The sequence below is a fragment of the Ambystoma mexicanum genome, chromosome 4q, assembly GCF_040938575.1.
Source record: "Ambystoma mexicanum isolate Mex_15411 chromosome 4q, UKY_AmexF1_1, whole genome shotgun sequence".
Lineage (NCBI taxonomy): Eukaryota > Metazoa > Chordata > Amphibia > Caudata > Ambystomatidae > Ambystoma > Ambystoma mexicanum.
In genome coordinates, this window is record NC_090928.1 from 622,157,647 (window position 1) to 622,184,698 (window position 27,052).

The 27,052-nt window shown below is 45.8% G+C and overlaps 1 protein-coding gene across 1 annotated transcript in view; it reads right to left on the reverse strand.

The window, feature by feature from the left end:
* Nucleotides 1-1,177: 1,177 nt before the first annotated feature.
* LOC138467868 (actin-related protein 2) overlaps nt 1,178-27,052 on the reverse strand; it is a 599,885-nt gene continuing 574,010 nt past the window's right edge. Inside the window, exon 9 of the mRNA XM_069608160.1 lies at nt 1,178-4,811. Within this exon, the coding sequence (XP_069464261.1) occupies nt 4,641-4,811 (171 nt within the window). The 3' untranslated portion in view covers nt 1,178-4,640. The remainder of the gene's footprint in view (nt 4,812-27,052) is intronic.

Consider the following 27,052-nt stretch of genomic DNA (forward strand, 5'->3'; position numbering starts at 1 on the left):
CAATGAATTTAGCCTTTTTTGTATAAAATAATGAATACAAAACAAGAGTGTTATTGTGCATGCTGGAGTGCTTTATGAACTATTGATAGATTATTTCTTGTTGAACATTATTTTTGGCCAAAATATGAATTACAATTTGGAGTTTAGATAAAGTGAAGATTTTTTTTAATTCAAGATTTCTTTTATTAGCACCCAGGCCGGTGGGAGCAACCAATCGGGTTGCTAGGATTGTGGGATGAATCTACTGATCCAAGCCCACGTTCCGAGCAACCTGATGACTACTTTCCTGCCCTGCCATCATACCTCCACCCTACCTCCCCTTCCCTTCCCTTCTTATTTTGAAAACCCACCCAGCCCCACTTACTGGATTACTGCAGCGGTGTTGGAGTCCACCGCTGCTGCCTCCTTCTGTTGTCCCCGCCGACTGCCATGGAAATGGAAGAGGGGTTCCGTACAGAGCAACTTCTTCATGATCAATGGCAGGTATCTTTAGTGAGTATTCTGTTTGAATGAACCGGACGACTCGCAACAAACTAAAAACTTTGCTCTTAGCCCCTCCCCTGCCCGCGCTAGGTTATAGGATTGTCAGCCCGGGGTTCTAAAAGCAATAATCACCCATTCCATGGGCTGGAACATGTGTTACCAGCCTGAGGCCCAAGTTAAAGGCCAGAGCCTGACGCCCGGGAATATTCAAATCATATGAACCTATTGAAGATCCAATGCTGGAGAAGTATTGCCTCTTCCAACACCTTGTACATGCAATCATTTGTCAATAATTCCCATAAATAGCGCACAATGAACAATTTTAAAGAAGACAACAAAAATCATTAGATGTTCCAATGCCTTCATTGCCTCCACTTTATCTGTCATACAGTAGGCCATAGTCTCAGCACCAACGCTGGTTTAAGAAAAGCGGATACTTTGTATTATCTTGCACGAAAACATTTACTTACAAAACCAAACTAAGGATAACAGGATGACAAAATACATCATGAGAAAATCTCATAATAAGCCACAGAAACAAGAACATGGTGTAAAGGCTTGATGTTGAGCACGTGACAGGCTTTTTGATAACGTCAACAGACAAATACAACGAGGCCCAAAAAGATTCAGAAAATGAACAAACATATTGATGCACATGAGTTCTTGAAATACATAGAAAAAAGGAGGCTACCAATACTTAGAAAATTGTTTTTATTGTTGTTTAAAGTCAAGAGAGTTGCTTGGAAATATGTAATATGTAAATGGACCATTGTTATTTCACCAGGTTTGTTCTTTTAGTTAACTTCATTCCGTTTGCTATGTGAGTTTTTAGTGAAGCCCATGATGATCTCCAAGGTTTGATTCAATACAGAGAAATATTTAAGGGCTGGTCACAAAGAAACACTTGCATGACAAACATTTACTGAACAGGACAACATGTTTCAAAACAGCTTTTCTTGAAGAAATGGTTAGGGATTATATTTAAAAAAATGTTGCAACTTAAACATGTACATACTAGAATACATTCATTACATAGGCCCTGTTCACAGAATATCTTCAAATGTGACACACAACTGGGTAAAAAGTCATGGTCTAACTGTATCACAAAAAGTACTCTACTAATGAGCACCTTGTCTTACCAGAGGTTCTGCCCCATAGGATAACCTCAAAAATGCCTGAAATGTCAGGCAATATATTACTAAAGGGTGAATATTTTTGAAGTGAGGGGTGGTCATCATATAAACCGTCCCTACAGTCAAAAAGTAACAAACATTAAAGAATGAGAATTTTCAACAACTTATGTGGCACATTTCTCAGCTCTGTAACTTAGATGAATAAAAGGCAGGCAAGCCCCACTACAAACCGGTCTCTGAGAAACAACTTTCTACATGAATAATATTTTGAAGATAAAGGCTTGAAAACTGTGTTGGTCCAAAAGAAAATAGATTCCGTAGAGAAGACAAGGAATTTTGTTGAAGGCAGAGGTCACTCGCACATGGGTAATGGAAGATCGACCAAGACTATAGAGTCGAGAGGCAAATCTGAGGGCCCCACCCAGCACTTCTCCCCTATTTGGGAGTGCCTGCTCCTGGTGGAGAATATTCTATTGTAAAGTGGCTTCCACTGGGGCAAAGAGCCAACTGACAAGGGCAGGCCAGGGGCACAGCATCTCTTGCTTCCCCCTAAGGTTGTATGGTAAAGGTGCCTATAGAGAAGATACAGTAGGCGGTGTGATGGGTGTGTGGCTTACGGCATTACCTATGAGCAGGGTGAGTGGCATTAGGCCAAGATTAGTGGTGGCGGTCTGAGACCTTGCTTCTGACCCCAGCCTAGATGATTCCCTTTTCCCGAAGTACTGGCACCATTAATAACTGGCCATGTGGTAAAGCAGAAGTATAGTACTCGGCCTCATCAAGTTTGGGAACTTTACCCCCTCTGCTATGGAAATAAGCTTTGATTTCCTTCAGACAGGGGAACAACTCCTTCACAGCATGGAAGAACATTGGTACAAAAGAAGGGGAGCCTCCTTCCCTCTTTATTGGATATCAAGCATGTATAATGAAGTGATAGCCCTGTGTGCATCTGCCCGATGGATATTGAATCCCATTGTACAGGTCGTAAACGGCTCATGTGCATCTCACAGACAGACTTTGGCTGCCAGCATTCAAATCAGAAAGCTACGTTTTGGTATTGACCACTGGCCTGGTTTACAATATCTTCTGCTGGACCTGCGCAAGATAAATACTAATTTTGCAAATGTGTTTGAGCTGTCCGGAACTCCTTTACACCAAATTTCAGTCTTTATTTGAAGTAGAGAACCTTCTTTATGTGTGTAATTTCAGTATTTTACCTATTCAGATTTAATACATGCCTTAGTCTCCCCACAGATCTTATTTTTGGGAAAATTGCCTATGTGCGCAAACTTTACAGTCTGCATGATACATTTCTGAAGAAACAGGTGTAAATTACGTTCTGTGATGTGCTGCGGCTACAGGTGAAAATTCCAGCAATGTAAAATGTTATTTTCCTGAGGGACGGAAAGCTTTAGGAAATCCAAGTTAGTGACTCAATTCCCATATTAACTAGCTACTCAATATATATAGATATATATACGAAAGTGTCTGGGCATGGCCAGCATGCCCCTTCCGAAATATCTGCTAAAGCTTTGAACAGTATTCATCCATTATACTTTTGTTGAAGCATACTTTTAAGTTACGCAATACCTATATGAAAAGATTTCCCCAAAATCATTATTTTGCTTTTGCTTTATTATTGTAAAAGCAAGGTATTTACTGTCAACCTATTTAAATATTAAATATGAGCTCTTTTTTTCTATATATAAATAGGATTGTCACTTTCTTTTTTAATCTAACGTTTTATTTCCCTACATTTTTTCTGTTTTCTTCTTCAATTAACTGGATGACAAAATTAAAAAAACATTCTCTTGAATAAAATTCAATTAACACTGAATGCGAATTGAACCTGCCCTTTTGAAGTCCTTTGTATGTACATGTAAGACACAGCTGTATACACATCAAATGATAACAATGGGTGCGTTAGGATGCAAATGCTAAATAGCTAATACCAACAAGAGGATGTCTCATGTCAAGGTGAGCCTAACATCTGTACCCTGTTGTTTTGCTAAAGACTTAAGTGAACGCCCACGCAGACTGCAATACCGTCACTTAGATCTAAAACCTGGACAAAACGAGATGGTGGATTTCTGCCAACTGGCAAGAAGCCCATGGACCAATTTATATTGTTAGCTGCAATAAGTACAGACCATACTAAACAACCTTCTGTGGCTGTTTTTCATTTCTGAGGGTTTACTTGCATGCATTTTGCACGAACGGTCACACCTAAGTAGGTAACAGTTCTACATGAAAGAGACACGGACGGCAAAATTCAAGTGAAGCACTTAGCAAGTGGACACAAGTGCTTTTAACTCTTACAAAAACCTTTTTCAACATGTTTTAAACAATGTTAGTGTTCTCGAGGATGTGGCGAGGATACTTGGAAAACTCCCTGTGAGTGAGGTCCTCCAATGCAAGCAATACATTAACCCTTATGTATGATGTATACAGCTTCACTTTATCGCTCACTATTACACAAACATATATCTTGCAAAGACAAAAATTAAAACAAAATTAAAACAAACCAAAAAAGGTTCAACCGTGTTCATCCAGTAGCTGAAAACAACCGCTTTAATAGGTTTTCAGTTTGCTTGCTGTCTTTCTCGCCACAGACTTGTGGCAACATAACCGTTTTAAAAGTACAATATTGTGAGGAACACAGCAAAGAGTGCAATGGTGGATATCACTATCAAACAGAGTGGGGGATGAGCTGTTGTGAAGAGACAACCACTTGGCAAGGGAAAGAAAAAGCGAGATGCCCAGGAGCATCACAGGGAGGAAAATACCTGCTAGAATGCTTCCTTGAGATTTCTTTATGCATGGAAGAGGTCAAATTAAACAATCTATTTCAGCCAAATTAACATTTAACATAAGTTCCCCTTTGCTATCTCACTAAAGCCTGACCTCTCAGGTCAAAGGGCGCAGACCGGCCTTTCATGAGGAACAGCTTAAAGAAGTCAAAGACTGCCAATGAATGGAAGAGGCAGCTTTTGAGAAGAAGCAGTGGGATGAGGGCATTGCAGTTTATCGCACAGTCACACCGAGTTTCTCCAGTACGCGCACTCCCTTCTCTTCGTACTCTTGTCTGGTCATCCAGAAGTTGTCCTTGTCCTTCATGATGTCCGCCAGCACTGCACCGCCTAAAAACACCATATGCTTACGGCGTGGAGGATCCTCAATGCGTATTTTAAATTTCTATAATTAAAAGAAAAGAGATGATATTAATGCAGTCATGTTTCAGTGGACATAAGATTCCAATCACGCAGTGGGCACTCACTCTATAACTTATAGCTTATTGCATTGCGTTTTAAATCAACATATGAAACAAGTGTAATGATTTTTCTTAATGCCTTTGCTACAAATACACGTATTGTACAACAAGCCTGGCTGCCAGATACCTGCCGGGAGGTGCCCAAATTTGCTGTGTAACTTCTGTCAAGAATGTCTTTCTTCTTTCCAGTGATGGCAGAACAATGTCCACTTTTAACAGGTTTGCTTCCAATGCAAGACTCGAAGGGGACAACGGTTTCACAACAAATACATTTTTGCCTGACATTTATTTTTTCTCTTCTGCCACATTCCAAGCCAAACACGCTTCCCATCTATACTACCTTTAACTTTTTTGTTTCTTGGGTTATCCTCCATTTTCTGAAAGGTTGCATTTTCATTTGGTTTGAAGCAATATGTTTAGAAACCATGTAACTATGGTCCAAATGCAATACAATATCTAACAATAGTGGTGGGATTACGCAAAGTAGTGGAGGTACTACTACTACTACCAATAAAAGCAGTCCTTGCAGTTGAATTTTTCTAGAACTCCTATGCTGGGCATAAGAAGAACAAGTTACTCTCTTACCTGGTAATGTTCTTTCGGTGGGATGGTCCAACGATGTATTCCATATCTATGACATGTAATCACCTGCTTCGGAAAATATTTGGCGTCTGCGTCCTGCGTCGATGAGCCGCCCTCGAGGACCTCCTCCGACAGCCAACGTCACTGGATGTTATAAGTAGGACGCACGACGTCCATAGCCTCAGTTATAATTTTTTCCACAGAACCTGTGGCACCAGTCTGCTGCCAGTCTGACACACAAAGCCTTGCGGAAACGTAAGCTGCAATCGCATAAGAAATTCTGTAGCGGGTAAGGGAGGGAGGGAGCGATATGGAATATGTCGTCGGACCATCCCATCGAAAGAGTGAGACCATCCCAGGTAAGAGGGTAACTTGTTCTTCGAGGGGATTGGGTCCTCCGACGTATTCCATATCTATGACAGGCTCCCAAAGCAGTACCAATGCAAGGAGGTGGAAAAAGAATTTAGAAAACAGAAATTTAGAATGCCCAATCAAATTGCGGAGTAAAGGACCGCCTTGCCAAAGGCCAGATCCTGCCCATGGATGGAATCGAGGGATTAGTGATGTACAAAAGTATGTAGGGCAGCCATACCCCTGGTAGAATGGGCCCGCAAGCCGACCGGTGGGTCCTTACCCACCAAGCGGTAACACTCAGAGATACCCAAAATAATCCAGCGAGACAAAGTCTGTTTCGTCACAGCTTGTCCCAAATGCTTTCCAGCGTAACCAATGAAGAGTTGATCGTCCACTTTGACCCGGGACATGCGTGAAATATAATAGCTTAACGCTCTCCTAGGATCAAGCCTATGGAGTCTCTCCTCTTCCTTACCAGGATGTGGAGGAGGATAAAACGACGGAAGAACAACCTTCTGGCCTAAATGAAATTCCGACACCACCTTCGGAAGAAAGGAAGGACGAACACTAAGGTCAACCCTGTCCTTATGAAACAAAGTGAAGGGTGGCTTAACTGAAAGTGCCTGTAACTAACTCACTGTGCGAGCGGAAGTGGCCGCAACCAAAAATACAGTTTTACGAGTTAACAGTCTCAAAGGGCATGAATGCAAAGGCTCAAACGGAGCACCCATCAGAAACTTAAGAACAAGGTTCAAATCCCAACCGGGCACCTGGAAAGTTGACGGAGGGAACACATTAGTGAGCCCTTTCAGAAACTGAGAAATTAAAGGAATTTTAAAATAGGAACACTCTTCAGACAAGCGCTTAAATATGGACAGCGCTGCCAGGTAACCTTTTATGGTACCCACTTGCAAGCCCCTGTGGGCCAAAGAAAGCAAAAAAGACAGAACCATGGGAATGTCACAAGCAAAAGGATCCACATTCTGAACCCTGCACCAGTCGCAGAACTTACGCCAATGGCAACGGTACAGGGACTTTGTTGCGGGCCGTCTGGCCGAGAGCAACACCTCCATCACGTCTTCAGGGAGGTCCCAATCCTTATACCTCAACCTTTCAGAAACCAAGCATGAAGGTTGAGGGTTCTGACCTCTGGATGGAGAACCTGACCCCCCCCCCTCCCGTGAGAGCAGATCGTCTCGGTAGGGAAGACTACATGGAGGGCAGATGGAGAAGTCGAGAAGGTCCGGGTACCACGTCCTCCGGGCCCACGCCGGAGCAATGAGGATCATCCGGGAACCGAACCTCCTCAACCTCTGCTGTACTTGCAGGATGACGTGGACTGGAGGAAAAGCGTACAGCAGTGGGAAGGACCACTCCACCACGAACGCATCTCCCAAGGCTCCTTTTGGAGGAAATTCCTGCAAGCAGAACCTCTCGTACTTCCTGTTGACACTGGAGGCGAAGAGCTCCACCCGAGGGGTCCCCCAAAGGGCAAAGATCTCAAGGAGAATCACCTGAGCCAACTCCCACTCATGAGAGATCGCACTCTGCCTGCTCAGAGCATCGGCCGTCTCATTCTTGTCTCCGGGGATCGAAACTTCCTGCTGGATTGCCCAGAACCTGAGCTGCATCGCCTCCCTGCAGAGAGAAAATGACCCTGCCCCCCCCTATTTGTTGAGGTAGTGCATGGCCACTGTGTTGTCTGTCAGGATCAGGACATTCTTCCCTCGCACAGTCGGCAGAAAAGCCTTCAGGGCTAGCCTGACGGCCCTCAGCTGCAACAGATTGATATGGAGTCTGGACTCCGACGGAGACCAACGACCACTGACTGTCAACTCGTTGGCATGAGCTCCCCATCCCGTGAGGGATGTGTCCATCACGATCGTCACCTCCGGCCAGGGTAGCCAAAATGGAGCCCCCTTCATCAGATTGTCTTCGACGGCCCACCACAGAAGGTCCTGGGCGACCGAGGACGGCACCTGAACAGGCTCCGACAACCTGCCAGAGGACTGAGAGCACTGCAGCTTGAGTGCCCATTGCAAAGATCTAATCTGCAACCTGGCCTCTGGCACCAGAAGAATGCAGGATGCCATGAGGCCGAGCAACCTCAAGAACTCAAACGCTGGGAGGCTCTGGGCAAGCTTGAACTTGTGCACAATCTGCTGAATGTGATGAGCCCTGCCCCAGGGACGTGTCGAGCACTGCTCCGATGTACTGGAACCTCTGAGTTGGTGTCAAATGGGACTTCTTTAAGTTGAGGGAGAAGCCCAGCTTGTGGAGGGTGTGGCAGGTGACTGACAGATGATCCAGGACTTGCTCACAAGAGCGCCCCCTGATCAACCAATTGTCCAGGTAGGGGTAGACGTGAATCCCCCTTTTCTGAGGTGCGCTGCCACCACAAGCATGAGCTTGGTGAAGACCCTCGGGGCCGAGGTCAATCCGAACGTCAGGACCCAAAACTGAAAGTGCGAGTCGCCAACAGCAAACCTCAGGTACTTCTTGTGCTTTGGATGTATCGGCACATGAAAATAAGCGTCCTTGAGGTTGAGAGACACCACCCAGTCCTAAAGTTGAAGGGCCTGGAGGACTTGAGAGACAGTAACCATTTTGAACTTGTCCTTCCTGAGGAGGTTGTTCAAACCGCGCAAGTCCATGATGGGTCTCAATCCCCAGTCTTTCTTGGAAATCAAAAAATAAGGGGAATGCCATCCCTTGTTCCGCTCCGCTACAGGCACCAGTTCTATGGCGCCTTTCTCCAGCAGGGATTGAATTTCCTGCGCAAGGAGGGGATCCGGACTCTTCAAAGAGAGATTCCCCGGTGTATTGTCTTGTGGCCTCCACCGGAAAGGAAGACAGTAGCCGTGGGTTATGATCTCCAGAACCCACACATCTGAAGTAATGGCGCGCCACTCTGCAAGATGCTGCGCCAGCCTTCCCCCAACCGGCAAACCATGGGACATGGCATCATGACTGAGCTGAAGCGGCTGCGGCGTTGCCGGAGGGCAAAGAGGCAATAGCCCGAGTGGCCTTGGCACCTCAATTACCTTGTTTTCCACCTCTGGCACTCCTACGGTAGCCCCTTTGACTGGCAGCTCCTCTCGCTTTACCAAAGGATGAGTAATAATGAAAGGAACCTCCCCTCAATTGCTGTCCCCTAGGACGAAAAGGCGGAGGTTGGCGAACTGCAGCGCCCAATAACTTCGCTGCAGCTTTGGAGGTCTGCAACCACTCAAGGCTCTCGTCAGCCTTGCTGCCAAAAAGATGTTCCCCGTCAAAGGGCATGTTGAGGAGCCGGGCCAGCACATCAGGAGCAAACCGCGACTTCCGCAACCACGCAAACCTGCGTATCGCAGTGCTCACCGTCATGGACCGGCTGACGCAATCTGCCATGTCCAAACCCGACTGAACGGCCTCACACATGGCATCCTTGCCATCCGGAACCATGGCAAGGAAACCATCCCGTTCGTTCCCTTGGGGAATATGTTCAGCCGCTAAGGAAACAGTTCCACAGAGTGTGTGTGAAACGTGACAAGGCACATACAGAGTTGGCCGCCTGAAGCGCCATACCGCCTGAAGAAAACACTTTCTTCGCCCAGCCGTCAAAACGCTTGTCGTCCCTATCAGGAGGGATGGTAGGATACGACGCCTGCTTTGCCGGGGCCGTAGCCACCTGCACCACCAAACTCTCCGGAGTGGGGTGCTTGGTCAAGTAGCAGGGGTCGCTACTGGCTGGACGGTATTTTCGCGGCAAAGACTTGCCCACTGCCGGGACACTCTCCGGAGCAGTCCAAGCCGCCGCCACCCTCCTCTGTAGAGCCATATGGAACAGCAGTACCGGGTCAGTTGGTGGACCTTGGTCGAAGATATCCGTAAGGTCATCCTGAAGAAAATCCCCTGGGGGAGCAGACCATCCCAAGTACTCGGTGACCCTGGACATACGGTACGAGGAGTCGGCATGAGCGCCAGGCTCAGGCCTACAAAACTCCACCTCCAGAGAGGTGTCCAGCCCACTGGCATTGTGCAGGGACTGCCGGAGGTCCTCAATTTGGCTATGGCCCGAGAGAATCTCGTCCGGCACTGTATCGGGAACCATGCCATCATCAGAGCCCTCATCCACCTCTGAAATAAACTCAAGCTGGCGGTAAGAAGGCACAGAATGTGGAACAAAGCCATGCGTGACCTTTGCCAGAGCCTTTCTAGGTGGTTCCACCGAGCCCCGGGGAACCCCTGTCAAAACAGCCTCGAAAGGTGTCGAGGGCATCGAGTGAAACGGCGTCGACGCCGAACGCGGCGCCAACATCATCGATGGTGCCGACACAGTCCTCGAGGCTGGGGCCCCGAGCGTGTCCTTCGACAGCCTGGGCGCCGATGGCGTTGATGACTTCTTCGAAGGTGGAGCTTCGAAAGAGTCCGTCGACGACCTCGGCGCCACCGGCATCGACGTCTTCCTCGAAGACACCACAGGTGCACACAGTCTCGAGCGCGTCGAGGACCGGGACCTGGAACGGGGATGACGAGAACGATTCCCCTTGTCCGAGCGGGACCTCTCCCGCGAATCGTGCCGACCACCTGAGCCCGAAGGTGTGCGAGCGGTGTCTCGACTGATCACGACCGACCCCACTCGGAGGCGTGGACGGACCAGTGCCCTGCGATTCGAGAATCGCCAACATTTTCTTCCCGAAGGAAGCCCACTCCTCCGGCCTCGCATGCTTGGTGGGGTAAGCGACCCGCCGATGGGCAGAGCTCTCGGATGAGGACGGGGAAGGCGACCGATGACGGCGCTTCTGGGAGTGCCTCGAAGAGGCAGAGGAGTGGCGGGACCGACTCCAGGACCGAAACCCACTGCACTCCCGACGACGACGCGGAGAGTCGCCCCTCGAATTGTCTGTCGAAAGTCCCACAGACCTCCACTTCCGTGGCTTGGACACCTTACCTACCAATAACTTCTTCCTGCGCTCCCACAAGGCTTTGGACGTGAGCGACTGGCAGTCGACACAGTCATCCGTGTCATGGGCCTCCCCGAGGCACCAGAGGCAGGCGTCGTGCGAGTCCGTTACCGAGATCTTGGACCCACAGTCCCCGCACTTCTTAAAGCCCGGACGTGGTGTGGAAGACGAGGTAGACATCTCCACGAAAAAAGAACTTCACAATACAAACAGGTTCGAAGAACCGAGAAAGAACAGAAACTCCAAAGAGTCGAGGCGCGCCGAGATCTCCGAAGCGAACACGATTGCGGAAAAAACGGAACTGAGGCTATGGGCGTCGTGCGTCCTACTTATAACATCCAGTGACGACGGCCGTCGGAGGAGGTCCTCGAGGGTGGTGTATCGACGCCATCGACGCAGGACGCAGACGCCGAAGATTTTCCGAAGCAGCACAGCTGTGGTGATTACATGTCATAGATATGGAATACGTCGGAGGACCCAATCCCCTCGAATCTGTTTTATGGCAAGCCCTGCTCTATACACCCAAGATTAGGTACAATGTGCGTGTTCGCCTTTTAAAAGTACATTAGTACCCTCCAAAAATAAGTTCTGTGCTTTCCAAACGTTATCACCATCACCCCTTCTTAAAGTCCTGGCTAGATCACTACTTGTACTTATTTATGTATACATACAAGGATCACAAAAGAATGTACACTAGATAATACATCAGATTTGATGGGAGTGAGCTTCTTACAATTGGGTGAGTTTAACTGAACCTCTGAAAGAAATGTACCAAAATGTCGACAACTTAACTGCGACTAAGCAGTAAGGCGACTTTAGTACATTTCCTTTTGCTGAATCCCATTACTGCGCCCAAACAGAGCGGGGGCTGCAGCGGTGTCCCCCGCTATCCTTGGGCGCAGTAACGGGAGTCGGGGGTGTGCCCCACTTACCATTGTGGCAAGCGGGTGACAAAGTTTAAAAAAAAAAGAAAACGGACCCTGCAGCATCAGCTCCCACTCATTTAAGTGGGAGGAACTGACACCGCAGTGACAGCGGGGAGTCAGCGTCAGCTCTGACCCATTTAAGTGGGAGAAACTGACGCCGCAGGGACAGCGGGGAGTCGGCGGCGCACACAAAAGTGTGACGCCGGAAAGGTAAGTGGGGGGTAGGTGAATGCAGGCCAGGGGGGTGCAGCCAAAGTGGTCTATCTGATCACTGGGCTGCGCCGTAATTGTCATCGATATTTTTGTCGGCGCTGTTAAGGGAGGCGCAATAATCACATAGATTCGGACCAGGATGTGGAGGGGAGTAAATGCAACAGTCACCGTGGACAATACATAATTGGACATACACAGAGAAGGATAACCAATGTTAGACATTAAGTGCACGTAGGCGGTACAGCTAATCGTGTTTGGGATGTGACCATGATGGACGAAGTGCTAGAGTGAAGGCAGAGAAAGTAAGGTGCATAGGCAGGTTAGACGCAAGGGAAAAATGTTAGCTAGAAGGCAGATGAAAGGTAGGCTGAGAGGGTCTCGGAGGCGAGCAAGTAGGGTTTTAGTTTGGTTTTGAACAAATCCGTGTGGACTGTTTCTCTAATGTCCGGGAGAAGATAATTCCTTTCAAGTGGAGCAAGAAGAAAGAAAGAGCAAAGAGAGAGGAAGCGCAGGTAGGGCAAGGTGCCACAAGGGTAGTCGAGGAGGTTGAGCAGAGATTACGAGAAGGCTTGTAGAGTTGGATAGAGGAGGATAGATACGTTGGTGCCTTACTGTGGATAGATTTGTGACCCAGGAGAAGAAATTTAAATCTGCCCCTGTTTTGTATCATCAGCTATCCAGCCTGGTGACGGTACAAGGAAGAAGGTGTGAAGTGAGGGAGTTCAAGGACAGTCCTGGTAGCAAAGTTAATGATCTTGTTGAGAAGACAGAAAGCCTTGTTGAGGAGACCAAAGAGGATGCTGCCACAGTAGCCCAGTTTAGAGAAGACCAGAGTGGTTAAGAGATACTTGGCGGTGTTGAAGGAAAGGAGGTGCCCGATTTTCCAAATATTTAGGAGGTTTAGGCAAGCCACCATTTCAGTTTTGGTGATGAAAGTAGAGAAGATTTGAGAAGGGTCATAGATGACGCCAAGATTTCTAGCTCCAGAAAAGTAGGGGAGAGTCAGGTGGGAACTGGATAGGTGCAGGAATAGATGAGAGATTTGGCAGGAAAGAAGAGCACCTCTGTTTTGGTACAGTTTAATATCCGAGAATGCAAAGCCACACAAAATGTAATGGCAGAGAGACAGTTGGAAATGTTGATAGAGAGATCAGAGGCGAGTTCAGGAAAAGAGAAGATTTGGGTGTCGTCCTCAAATAGTTGGTATGATAAGCCAAAGGAAGAGATTAGTGCCCCAAGAGCAGAGGTGTAGAGTGTAAAAACGAGAGGACCCAAGACAGAGCCTTGTGGAACACCAACAGTTAAGAGGAGTGAGTTGGAAGGTGTTGTTGCTCTAGGAGACATAATTGGTGAGGTTGCAGGTCGGATTTGATCCAGGGAAGGGCACAATTGCGAATCCAAGAAGACAGAGAGAGCATAAAGGAGATCAGAGTGATCAACAGTGTCCAAGGCAGGGAACCGGCCAAGGGAAATTAGGATAGAGGACAGGCAGGAGTGGTTGGCGGAAGCAATGAAGTTGGAGTGAGACATTCATGAGAGCAGTTTCCATGGAGTGACAGGAGTGGAAACCTGCTTTTAGGGGGCCTCAAAGGTGGTGGATGCCTAAGAAATGAGTAAGACTGTGCAACACAACCCTTTTGAGCACTGAGGCTGAAGAGACATAGGACGAAAGTTAGCTGGTAGGTTTGGCTCAGCCCCTTGCTTGTTTAGGAGAGGGATGACAGTGGCTGTTTTGAAAAATAGAGCAAGTGGAGTCGAAGGACAGGTTGAAGAGTTCAACAAGGTGAGAGGCCACTAAAGAGGCAATCGGCTTGAGTGGCTGAGAAGCAAAAGGGTCTGATGGGGTACACAAGGGGTTACCTTCCTCATTAGAGATAGGATTTTTCAGTATTAATGTGACAGAGGCAGAGGATGATGGTAGAGTAGGCAGAGTGTAAAATGCATGAGAAGGGAGTGTGACAGTCAGGAAAGAGTCTCTGATTTTGGAAATGTTTGCAGCTAAGTATTCAGCTAGGTCATTAGCTGTGAGATTGGAATTGATCATCAGATTTAGGATGAGTGAGGAGTGAGTTTAGGATGTCCTCTAGCCGCGGGGATGATGGAGTGCGAGTAAATGAGGATGAGGTAGAATTCCCTTTTCAGTCCATCAAGAGAGGACTTGAAAGTTCAGGGCAGAAAGGTAGAGTTGCAGGTCCTCGTGCGAGTGGGTATGCCTCCATTTGCGCAGCATCCGACACATTTCTGTGTGGAGACAGTATGCACGTGGGAGACCTAGGTTTCAGGATGCAGAGATTTAGGGGTAAAAGTTATTAGAGAATGAGTCATATAGTAGGGATTGAATGCTGGAGAAGGCAGTGTTAGTGGAAGAGGCATCAGGTGTGAAGGAAGAGAGTGAGAACTATAGGTCAGAGAGAAAAGAGGAATGGCAGAAGGTTAAAATTAAACTTCCTTTCAGTAATAGTTGAAGCAAGTGGTAAGAATATGTCAGAGGGTGCAAAGGAGATGGTGGTGGAAACAATAGAGTGATCAGATAAGGATGGTGTGACAGCAGTATTAGTGGTTGAGATGAATAAGGAATCCAAAGCCTTACCCCTGGTGTGGGTAGGTAGGATATAAATGAATGGAGTGGAGAGCATGGTCACTAAGAAAAGACTGAAGTTCAGATTTCTAAGAAGTGGATGGAGAGGGAAGGTTAAAGTCACCTAAGAGAATGAGGTGATGTTAGTGTTAATAGAATCAAGGAGTTGCCCAAGTTCATCAAAGAATGGTTGGGGCGATAGATGGAGATGATGTGAACTGAGTAGAGCAATAGTAGAGGTGGGGAATTCAAAAGAGGTAGGAGAGGATGTGGCAATGAAGATATGCGAGGTGTTGCGGAGGGAAGAGAGTAGGTTTCAGATACCTCCACCTTTGTCAGCCAGACAAGGAGAGTGAATGAAGGATAGTTTGGAGTCGTATAGGGCTGCCAGAGTGTCAGTATCAGATGGAGAAATCCAGTTTCAGTGGTAGCAAGAAGGTCTAGGGGAGGAAAGCAGGAGTGAAAGTAGTCAATGATCAAGGACGTTTTGTTGCAGACAGACTTAGAGTCCCAGAGTGCAATGTTCAGTTGATGCGTTAAGGAAGAGTAGAGAAGTGGAGTCTCAGAGGAAGAGAGGTGAGGCGGATACGTTAAGGGAGGTATGGTTAGCTTGTCAGCTTTGTTGGAAGTAGGTGAACGAGAGATGGATTAGTGGGAGTTTCGAGATGTGAGTTTTATAATAGGGATAGGAAAGAAGCAAGTTGAAGTGTGATTGGAGAAAACGTAGAGAGAGGTAAGTAGGAGTGAATGCATTATTGGCAAGACAGCACAGTAATTAGGAAGCGAGGGGTAATCACAGGTGCAGCGGGGAGAAAGGTAAAGGCTCATAGGCTCAAGGGCAAAGAGGTTGGCCAATGGCCAGTTTCTACCCTTCACTGTGACACCCCTGGTTGAACGCCCCTAGGGAGTTCAGAAGTGATGACACACACTCTTATCACCTTATCGCCTAATCCATCAGTGGTTGGTGTATACGATTTTGTCCCTGGTGTTGCTGGGGGGGGGGGCGATTACTGCCCTATTGGTGCTCGCAGAGGGGTGTCTTGTGGCTTTTTAGCTGGAGAGTGAGCTGACGCAAGATGGTTGTAGTAAGTGATGCCATCAATCCAAGATGGCCACATGCAGTGATGGCACTGGTCAAAGATGGCAGCAGGAAGTGATGTTACAGACAGAAAGTGAAGCCACAACCCAGAAGTGATCACACACAGTCTCGTCACCTGATCTGCTAGTGTATCAGTGGTTGGTGTCTCTGAATTTGTTCCGGGTGTTGCAGGGATGAGGTAACTACTTCCTGATTGGTGTTCCCAGGGCAGTCACTTGTGGTCTCCAGTGGTTGTACCAACAGTAGTAATACTAGTACTACTACTAACAGCAATAGCAGAAGTACCAGCAGCATTAGTACTATTGCCAGTAGTATATGTAGCTGTAACATTAATAGTCAGCAGTAGTAATACATCTATTTTCAATGGCAATTTATCAGCACGACCAGGTAGAAGTCACAGAAATAGTTATAGTTTCAGTAGAAATAGTAATAGTAGTACTATTTCTACAAATATTAGCAACACAGCGACTAGTAGTGGTACTACTTCCAACAGCAGCAAAAATCACAGTAGTCGAAGTGGCAATAATTGTATTACTACTGCCAGTGGAACAAGTAGCCGAGGTGTTACCATGACCGGTAGTGCTATAATGACTAGTAGTAGTAACACCAATGGTACTAACAATGTGAGTAGGAATAGTAGGCGGCGCGGTGTGTCAGAAGTGTGTTTCGTGTTGTTCGTGGGAGAGGACGTCGCTTCCAGCCTTCTGTGTTGCCATAGGAGTGAACTCATTTTGGAATATCTCCACACGTAGTCCTCTTTCTATTACTACCAATCGGGGCCCGCGTTCAATAAACACAACACGCAGGCGCGGAGCGCGGCGCGGTGTGTCAGCAGTGTATTTCGTGTTTGGTGGTGGAGTGGTGCTGTGGAGCCCCTCTGGACTCACTGGTAAGACTGGTAAGACTGATAAGTTCCTAAAACTTGGAAATTTTACTTTGGAACTCTGGCAGCTTTATACAGCCTTATACTGGCTCTTTGTTCTTGGATACAGCACCTGTTTACCTCCAGCGTTTTGGGACTTTTTAGCAATTGGACATTTCTTGGGCTTTGTGTGTTCACAACGCTGAACGCGTTTTGAGGGAGGCCTGCTCTGTGTCTTCCCATCTTTGTTGGTGGGTGTTGGGAGAAGCTGAGTGATGGCTGTCATGCGTGTGTTTGTTCAGCACGCATTCGCCCATTCGCCCTAAGCTATGCCTAAGTGGCACCTGTCAAGGTAGAATTTTGATACTATGTGCCTGTAACTTTAAAAAATACCAGTCCTTAAATTATTTATAAGGCGTCTGTGGGCGTTGTTCTCTTGAACCCTTGTGGAGAATAAGCTGTGATTTTGGAGGCTGTTTATAAAGGGTGCCTGTGGGCTGTAGGCCTTTCAACCCTTATTTCCTGGGTACTTTGATTTAAAAGCTTCCATTAAGCAATCCTCAGGGTAACACATACATGAGGTTTTTTTCTTCTACAGAGTGCAAGTGTATATACTGCTTTTTGTGCACACGCAATGGAAACGTGTGGCTAGAACTGTAAATCCCAGTGTGCACTCCTATTCTTAGCCAGAGGGTGACTGTGGGCCTTGCGCCTTTGAACCCTCTGCATTTAGTACAAGGTGCAGCTGGTAACGTGGAAATCTCACCCCGCCAGCCCACTTGGAGTTTCCAGTATTTCGAGTTGTCAGGTGACTGCGGGCTTTAGGCCTTTGAACCCATCAGGGGTTGGCTCTGCTTGTGAAACTGCTTCACGTTTGATCACTGGCTGGCTGTTAGTGTCCCCCGTTGCCAGGTGACTGGGGGCTTTAGGCCTTTGAACCTGCCAGAGACGGGCTCTCTGGGCAAGTCTGTGGGGTTTGAATTGTGGCTCACTTGAACTACACACAGCATAGGAGGCTGTGGGGACCTTGCTTGCCCTGTTAACTCCGGGGCTAATATACACAGAAGTCCACGCATTGACACTTATTTTGTATTGAGATTGAGATCTATGTGTGTGTAATAAAGTGTCGACAAGGGCAGGATTATTTACTCTGATTAAGGTGTGAAAAGCAGAGACTATCCACCTCCTTGTTTTTCTGTTGTATTTTGAGTTTGTTGTTCCCAAACTATACTGTGTTGAGCTAACATTAGACAGTATTACAGTATTGGGAGTGAAATTAATAGAGCGGTGGTGGTGGAACTTTTGCAAAGGAGTCTGTGAGTGCTTAAGTGGGAAGCTTACACTTAGTGTATAATTTGTCTCAACATATATAGTTGTGCCATCTCTAGTGGGGGGATTACATCACTAGTGAGTGAATACTCCATCCCACACTAGTTGGGGTTCAGGAATAGACCACAAGCCGTGCTTTGAGAAGCAGCAATAAGTTAGCAAATCTCCCCAAGGTCCCTGGCAAGAACTCAGGGAATAAAATGGCCAACAGTACCTTAACCCCTGCTGCCATCTATCAAAAAATCGCTATTATCAATGTCAACCTTAGCAGATGTGGAATCGGTACGTTTAGAGCAGGAAGGTGTACCTGACTCCAATTGAACGGTGGGTTTGGTAGCCGGCCCAGAAGCTCGGATAGAGGGTGGGGCTTTGAGTCAGCCACTTCCCACCTCGACAGTTCAAGATTCTAATTTAATGGTTGGATTGGTAGTTGGCCCAGAAGCTTGGATAGAAGGAGGGGCTTTGCGCCAGCCCCCTCCGACCTTCACAGTCCAAGATGCCAACGAGAAAGATGGGCAGGTGGACTGTCAACTGTCCCATGTACATGATAACAACTGTATTCTATTATATCCACAGGAGGGTTGTGCCCATGTATCTGACACATCTATGCTGGCTCCAACAATTATGAGTGAACAAGGTAAACGCGTGAGGCTTTCTCTTGGCCCTTCTTCACCTGCCTCTAGGTCCTTCCCATTTCGTGAACAAGTTCACTTCCATCTTCCTAATGAATCTAGTTTTAAGGATCATAGAGAACCTAGAAGGAATCCTCCAGGGTCTTCCTTGATGGGAATGGGAGGGGGTATCTCTTTGGGTCAAGTAAATTTCCATGAAGAATGTGTACATACTAATGGGGCCTCCTTGCCTCAGGATTTGGGAACCTTTTCATTGGGGAATGATGATGACGACTTAGGTATATCAAAGGGGAATGGCAGGGCTTCTTCGACGCCTGAGGATTCTCCCTCTGACAACTTTTCGGATGAGCCCCTCAACTTCCCAGTGATATTGCGTATACTTAACCTTCTTGATAAAGGCCATGAATTAACTCATTGCTCCATACGGGAAATGCAGGGCTCCCTGGCTTTTATGAAAGAAAAAAATCTCTAAATTGGAAGGTTTTATACTTGCGGAGGTGCAATCAAAAGCATACTATTTTTCCCAATTTGAAAAAATGATGATGAAGTTTGCTGGGGATTGTCCATCAGTTTCTTCTGTCCATGCCTCACGGTCTCAAGGCACACAAACGGAAAATGGGTCTCCTCATACACTGCTACCGCAAAGACTGTACTCGCATGTGTTACAAGGAGCGAGTAGTGAGGCTACTGAACATGGTTTTACTGAGGAAATAGACCTTCTGGAAGTGACCAAACTCCATCATGATAGGCTGCTTCAGGTGGAACATCTACTTTTCAATATGGTCACAAAATCTCAGTCCTCAGTATCCTCAGGGCCTTGTGGAGGAACGGAGACCGTTAGTGGTGATAGCCAAACACCGGATAGTCCCTCGGTATTGACGGACATCATCGATGCTCAATCAATCAGAGCCTCTGGCGCATTTGCCGACAAGTGACCTGGTTGTGGGCACTACAGAGCAAGAGGGAAGGCACAATGTCTCTCGAAAGGCGAAAAAGTCCTTCTTAAGAGCCCAAAAACACCTAAACTTAGCCAAAATTAGTCAGAAGGTGGTAAAAAAAGCTACGTTGGAAAGTGGCTGGCAGTCTTTAAAGGATTCAACGTCCACCTTAAGTGGCAACGTTGGCGTGAGCTTGGATGATCTAGCATTAGATCTTCTAGACCTAAATGAGGAAAGCAAAAAACATCTTCAGATCCAGGCTCTGAAAAGTGGCAATGTACAGGTGTCATCTGTTAAGTCGCCAAAGACTCCAAGCACTAAATTACAATCCCAGCTTCATAGTTTTTTTCCAACAATTGAAAGCAAAAAAATGGCTGCTCGGCCACAGGAAGAAGTTGATTGTCCAAGTGCTCTAAAAAAGGGCACAGTCCCTCTTTCTACTGTGGTCAATTATGAGGGTTGCCACAACGATTTGGTGACACAAGAAGTTGGCTCTGTGGATTTGGCTGCCTATGAGGGGAAAGAAGTATTGGCTTTGGAACGGCCTGCTTCCTTGCCCCAGGTGGTCCATGTTACTCCTGAGGAGGAAATAACAGGGAGGATATATTTTGTAGTAAACCCCCAATATATCCTGTCCTTCTCTGAGACCCCAAAGGACATGAAACAGATTCTTGGATGGGTAAGTAATCCAGAGATAAATGGTCTAGCCAGGATTAACAGGTCCTTTTTGATTAACATATTTTTCCAGATTCCGTCTCTAAGAAATCCTGCCCCTAAGTACCTGGACTGGGTAAGATTAGCACCACACAATAACTACAGAGTGCTATGTAGAGTCCAATCACAGATCATCACCAAGCTGATTCTGGACTTCTCGGTTGACTGAGTTATTGGAACTCTCTCCTTGTCTATTTCCAGACATGGAGATCGCATGGGCATTTGTAGACTTTATCCTCCCGACTCCCAAAGATCTAGCCATAGGATTGCCAGCGGCCTGTTACGAGTCCCATGCCAATGAATTGACACAACGATTGACCTCGCTAACGCAGGTGTTAAGTGGTCTGTCATGGTTGGAGCCATTCATCAAAGTGGCAGCTGCGATGAAACCTGAATCCTCAAATCTATAACTGCCAGGTATCGCCGTTGCATCTTGGAATTGCTACGGCGTGAGAAATCTTAAGGCTTGGCATGAACGTGTTGCGGTCCACCTTAGACCTGACATCATCATGTTGCAGGAAACAATGGCAATTTATGACATTGTGTTGGATGGTTATATTGCATTCAACGTTCACGCGCGACGACATTTGTCGGGGCGCCCAAGTGGTGGCATTGCATTCTTATTAAAAATAGTTTGAAGGTGACCTCAAGATTAGTGGACAAGTCAGACACATGTACATTGGTGGAACTGCACACGATTGGTAGCAAGCTACATGCCTTAATTGTGTTGTCCATTTACTGGAACCCCAGTGCAGTTCTAATGGATTTAGTCCTACTGGAACTAACTCAAATGTTGGAGAAGGTTTCACTGCACTTCCCTAAGCATGAACTTTTAATTGGTGGAGACCTAAATGCCTGCCTAGGAATAGAGGGAATTAATTCCCGGGTCTATCATTCCCATCTTTATGCCCAACAGTCTCCTGGTAGAGGCAAAGTGTGGGCTGAGTTTTTTTCAATCGTGGGGCATTTACCCAATTTCATTAGCACCCCACAGCATTAAAGCCTCTTGGCAGCACAGAAAATCCTCGTCCCTAATTAACTACATGCTTGCATCAGGGACATGTTCAGGAATGATTGATCCAATCGTGATTTCGGATGTGGGGTTGAGCGACCATCGGATGCGTCACACGAATCTTCATATTGGGATTGACCCGTATGAAAGTTTGGTGTCTGCGACTTTGCTGGAAAGTGATAGGCATACTTTTTGTCAGATGGCATCCTAGTACCTGTCGCAAAATGGTCTTCCTGGTAAATAGGGACCTGTTGGTGTTATATGACGACTGTCCATTTGCTGTTAAGGTGGAGAAAATCAACAAATTGAATTTGATGATGATTCACAAGAATTTAGTGAGCCTATCTAAGGATTGTCTTGGAACAAGCTTATCAAAAGCTGCACACAAATATCTGGCAGAGGTTGCGATATTAAAAACTTGTAAAAATAGAGAGCTCCGGTCGGCACGACGTTGTATTATAAAACACAAAAAAATTCTATTGTGGCATGCTTCAAGTCCAAAGTGAAATTGTTGCGTCATACAGCTCATACCCTTGCAAACCAACAGATGTTGGAACATCTTTGTAAGAGAAACACCAGGGAACTGTGGCTTATTTTGAGAAATCCATCAGGAAAGGTGGATGAGCGCATGACTGCGACCATTTCTGGTCCTGTATGGCAGCAATTCTTTACAGAAAAATATGCAATGCCAGATGCACGGAGAAGGTTGGAGTCAGAGAATCTACATTTGAAGATCCCGACTGAGTGTCCATGGGAACTTAGTGACATAATCTGGGCGATTGCTCAACTAAAGTTCTCTAAAGCGGCAGGTCCAGATGGACTGCCGCCATGTGTTTACAAGGATGACACCCATTTTTGGGCTAGTTATCTATTGCCTCGCTATCAGTTAATATATCGCACGAGCAACATACCTGCCTCTTGGCTTATGGCAATAGTGATTCCGATTCACAAAAAGGGTGCTTTCAATGACCCGGTAAATGTCAGGCCAATTGCCCTGATAGATACTGCGGCCAAAATATTTGCACGTCTAGTTTTGCGGGAATTGGAGAAGTATGTCACTACTGCAGGAATTCTTTCCAAAGCTCAGGTCGGCTTTCGGAAAGATATGGGCACGCAGCTTAATGCTTCGATTATTGGCCACTTATTGTCAGAAGCCCGTAATCAGGCTAATGGAACAGTCTATATGGCATCTTTAGATTTATCAGCTGCATTTGATAGCGTCTTGCGTACCCACCTTTGGCGGAAGATGCTGTCCTATGGTATTCAATCTAAGCTGGTAGCAATAATTGCCGCACTCCACCAAAATACATTGTATAGGGTGCGGATCAACTCGGAGGGTCTATTATCTGATAGTATCCCGATGGAAATTGGAGTGAAGCATGGCTGTAATTTGGCCGCAGTACTTTTTAATCTTTACCTGGCGGACATTGAGAAAATCTGGGAGGGAGAAAACGTTTTCCCTATTAATCTGGGAAAACTGCGCTTGAACTGGTTGGCATTTGCTGATGATGTCATACTGTTTGATAGGGTACCCTTTGGGCTACAGAATAAATTAAATATCTTTCAAGATTACTGTATGCTCAATAATTTGAACATCAATTCGGCTAAATCTCATATCATAGCCTTCACAAAGAAGAAGAAACCTATTAGGTTCAAGTATGTTATAAATCTCAAACCTATAGTTATCATGGAAGAGATTACTTACTTGGGCTACCACATATCAAACAGTATGTTTCTCGCAAAGTGGCGTAGTATATTGACCAACAAGCTGAATAATTTGTCTGCCCAGATGAGAATCATTTTCTCCAGGTACTGCAGGTATTCTCTAATGCCTTTGATATACTTTTATACTATGAAAGTAGAGTCTATCCTACTGTATAGTCTCAATGTATGTCTGTTGAATATGGGTCCGATTTTGAATTCATTGCAGGGGAACATTTGGAAAACAGTTCTGGGTCTTCCTGGGTACCTGCCGAATGCCATCTTGTTACATGAATTGGGCTTATATCCCTTGGCGGACAAATATTAATGGCGAATGGTTAACACATACTATAAAATGCTTCTTCCGCCGCCGAATTCGCTCTATGAGGATTTTAGGGTAATGCTTCAAGCAGATCAGCCAGAATCAATCCTAAAATTTTAAATACGTATGTCTAAAATCCTGAGTACCTTGAACATGTCACAGCAGGAGTTGATTGTCTCTATAGGGAAAGCCAAAACTAGGTTCTATAGGAATGCCTGGGCCCACAACGTGGATTTAATAGCAGGCTACACATCTTTTGGCACATATGCTAAATTAAGACATGCCCTTGCCCCACGCCTCCCCTATATCCTGTGTTTTCCGGACAAGAACGCCAGAAGAACATAGATGAGATTCCGGTTGGATCTTATCCACACGGGATCCCGTATTAAGAACTGGTCATGGGTTAAAGGGATGGGATGTTGGGACCATTGTAGGTTTTGTTCCAACTGTGAAGAGTCTGAAACTCTTGAACATTTGTTCATGTATTGTGCTTACTTTGAGCAACAAAAGCTCCTCTGCTTAGGATCCTTTTTGGTGACCAAGTCTCAATTTGAGCGTAACATGATTTGGCTGCGTTGCATGTGGGGCCAGTCCACCTCAATAATTTTGGCAACAGTAAGACTTGTAAATATGATTAAGGACGATCTCTCAATCGTAAATGATATCCTGTATGCTGCAAAAGGTCCCATATGTGAAGTAGGTGTGTGTTAACAACTGAAACTGCCTTTACTGTGGTTCACAATGGGTTGAATGTACCTATGAAGTTGAAGTAATCTCGGTTTAACATAGTTGAGCCTCGTTAGGGTCTTCAATGTATTGAGTGTTTTGATTCGTTTATGGAACATACGGATGTGAGACCTCCACTGATTAACCTTCTGAAGTGGTGTTGAGACTTGAAATGACATTGGAATTGTAATGAAATTGAACACGTAACTTTGTTTGAATTTTGTTTTAAATTGCATATCGAGGAATTGTGTGATGAATTGTTGAAGATTGTAATATAATGCTTGACTAGGGTATTTTGTGTTTTTTTTACTTTGTAGTGAATGTATATATTTGTATTTTGTTTTATGTTTTATGTAGATATTGTAAGCACTATTTTTAACATTGGTTTGGAATGTGTTTAGAAATGCTATTCCATAAATTAATTTTTGCTACCAAATACAAAATAAAAATAAATAAATAAATAAAAGGAATAGTAGTTATTCATTAGTAGGATAGAAGGTACTTTAGTAGTAGAAATGCGGTAGGGGCAAAGGCTTTCTGAGTATTTATGCCTATGATGGATTAAAGGGGGATTGAAAGAGTACGTGTTTGAAAATGGGACAATATTGCAAAAGTAAATGCAGGGCACCAGAGTAGTTCTTTACCCAAGGCTCTTGGGCATAACGTTCGGGGGCCTCTTCCATATTTGATGGATAGAAGGGAAGAATGCCCTGTTGGGCATAAGCAGTATTGAAGGAAAGGCATATAGAGCCTGATTGTTACACATTGGATGGGAGGCAGCCTCAGTGAATCAGCCACAATGTTCCTCCAGGAAGCATGGGGATGTCACATTCTGTTCTGCATAGAAAACAGATCAACCACAGGCCTGTGCCTGAAGATGAAGATCTGATCCACCATGTGCAAAGACAGTTCTCACTCCTAAGGTGTTTGTGCCCATCGCTGTGTCTTACAGTAGATTGAGAGCAGGACCTTGTTTGCAGGGCCCCAAATGTCATGAACGTGAGGGTTCCCCATCGCTTAACTGCACCCAATCAGTGAGGAGTCTTTTGTGATTGATATTTTACGATATGGTACATTAAATGGGACCCTCCACCATGGAATTCGATAAGCATCAAGTGAACGTCTACTTGCCCGGATTGTGGATGGGGTTCCTGGTTTCATCTTAGTACAATGTGTAACTGAGTTCCCCTCATGCAAATTATACTTCCAAGGACACGATAAGTCCTAAAAGTCTTTAAAGCTGCAAAGCCAGAACATGCAACGATATGCGACAAAGATGATCTCCTAAGTGGGACAGCTGTGGCAGCATTGGTGTCCCTAAAAAAGTCCTATGTACTGTTGATTTTGTGTTGGGTCAAGGGAGTTTTTCTTGAAATTGGCAGGCACAGGGTAAAACTCAACTGCATTTTCATCTGAAAGGGTGAGGAAGGCATCTACCGGTTCGACCTATGTATAAGCTAGTCCCAAGACCAGGTATATATGAACTCCTCATTAAACATATCACTGCTGCCACCTCTCTAAAACTCTGTGCATGCAGCGGACGCAAAAGGGGAGTGTCTTCATCTATAATGACTGGCTCATCGTAGCACACCAGCAATTTGTTAGCCAAATTGGTATGGGTCTGTACGCATCATGAAACTTTATTGAACGCAACCAAAGGCAAAGAGTATCCGTGCCATGGTGATCATCTTGAACCTTTATAGGGAGAAATCTTTTGAATTCCCACAGTTCCAATGTGGTCTTCACCCCAATTTGTCTTTTTTCAGGACCACAAAGAAGAAGGAGAAGAATCAGTGTAAGGAATCAGTCAGATACATTGCTTAGAATGAATTCCATTAAAGAACCTTCTGTGGTCCTTCATTTCCTGGGTCATAATCCCAAGACCCATTGATGATGATCACTATCGCTCCTGCCCTGAGATCTAGCAAAGGAGCTGCCGAAGGTTTGGAAGAACCAACCTATGTCACTCATTTGGGAAGGTAAGGTGAAGACACATTTTTCAGCTGCTTTATTATGACCCTAAGTGAGAAGTTTGCCTTTTTCTTCTGCGAGTTCATCATCGGTTGAGGAATTTTCTTATGTTGCATCCGTTAGGTTTGTACTCTTGAGTCATGAAAGTCACTAGTCATTGAGGGCCATTCACATTCCTTTCGCCTTCTCTTGAACATTTTCCTCATACTGTGGGACATTTTATTATCTGGCCCGCATTTCATGCCCGTTTATGACATTGGGCCTCATTACGACTTTGGAAGCAGCCTGCCTCCAAAATCGTGTCCAGGTCTGGGTTCCCTGAATGGGGAAATACCGGGCCATTCCGAGTATGGAGGGCCTGGTATTTCCTCCTTCAGGGAACCCGGGCCCAGTCGTTCCCCATTCCCATTCGAGCCCCGATAGGGCTCAATGGGAATGGGGAGGGAGCTAACAACTGGCCCGTTTGTAATGGGGACCTGGCAATAGTGCGGAGTGGGTTTAAACTCATTCCGCACTAGTCATAATGAGGCCCATTGTCCCGTACATGATGGTTTACGAAAACTGCCGATTTCAGCCATTAACATGTATGTTGTGTGGGATGTCTTGACCCACTTTGCTCTACCATACGGCATCCCTGTGTTCTGTTGGTGCCAGAATCATCAAAATGGCCGCAAAACCCTTGTGTGTGCCAAAACCTCTGAAAATCACGCTCTGCAAAGCACAAAAAGATGGCTGCCCAATCTGCCATGCATGTTGTCAGTGGTGAACAGAGATCACACTCCTGAAATATGTCACTGGGCTCCACAACAAGTGAAAATGGAGTATAGAGGGAAAAGCAGTGCGCTGCTAAAGGAAATCTAAAAATCTTGCTTTAAATCTTTTTTCTTTGTAGCTGAAACTGCTGAATGCAGGCACAAAACACCCTCAAACCGCCAAAATTCTTGCTGGGTGCTACAATTCACTTAGTTCAAGAAATCATTGTGAATTTACAATGTCCTGAAAAGCTGAAAGTATCAATGAAACATCCACAGCAAAAGTTGCCTGCCTGTAGAATCTGTCAAAATCTGGCCGCAGTACCCTCGGCCGCCTGAATGACAGCTGTCAGAAGCCTGCATGATAAACTTTAAAGTCTGTATAAACTGAAATCAAATGTTTGAAATCTAAGTGGCCTGTTCCTGAGAGTAATCTATGTTGCAATTGTTTGAGCCCATGGTTTAAAATCTGGAATAAGTGTTCTAGCTGCTAGTTTGGAATCACACG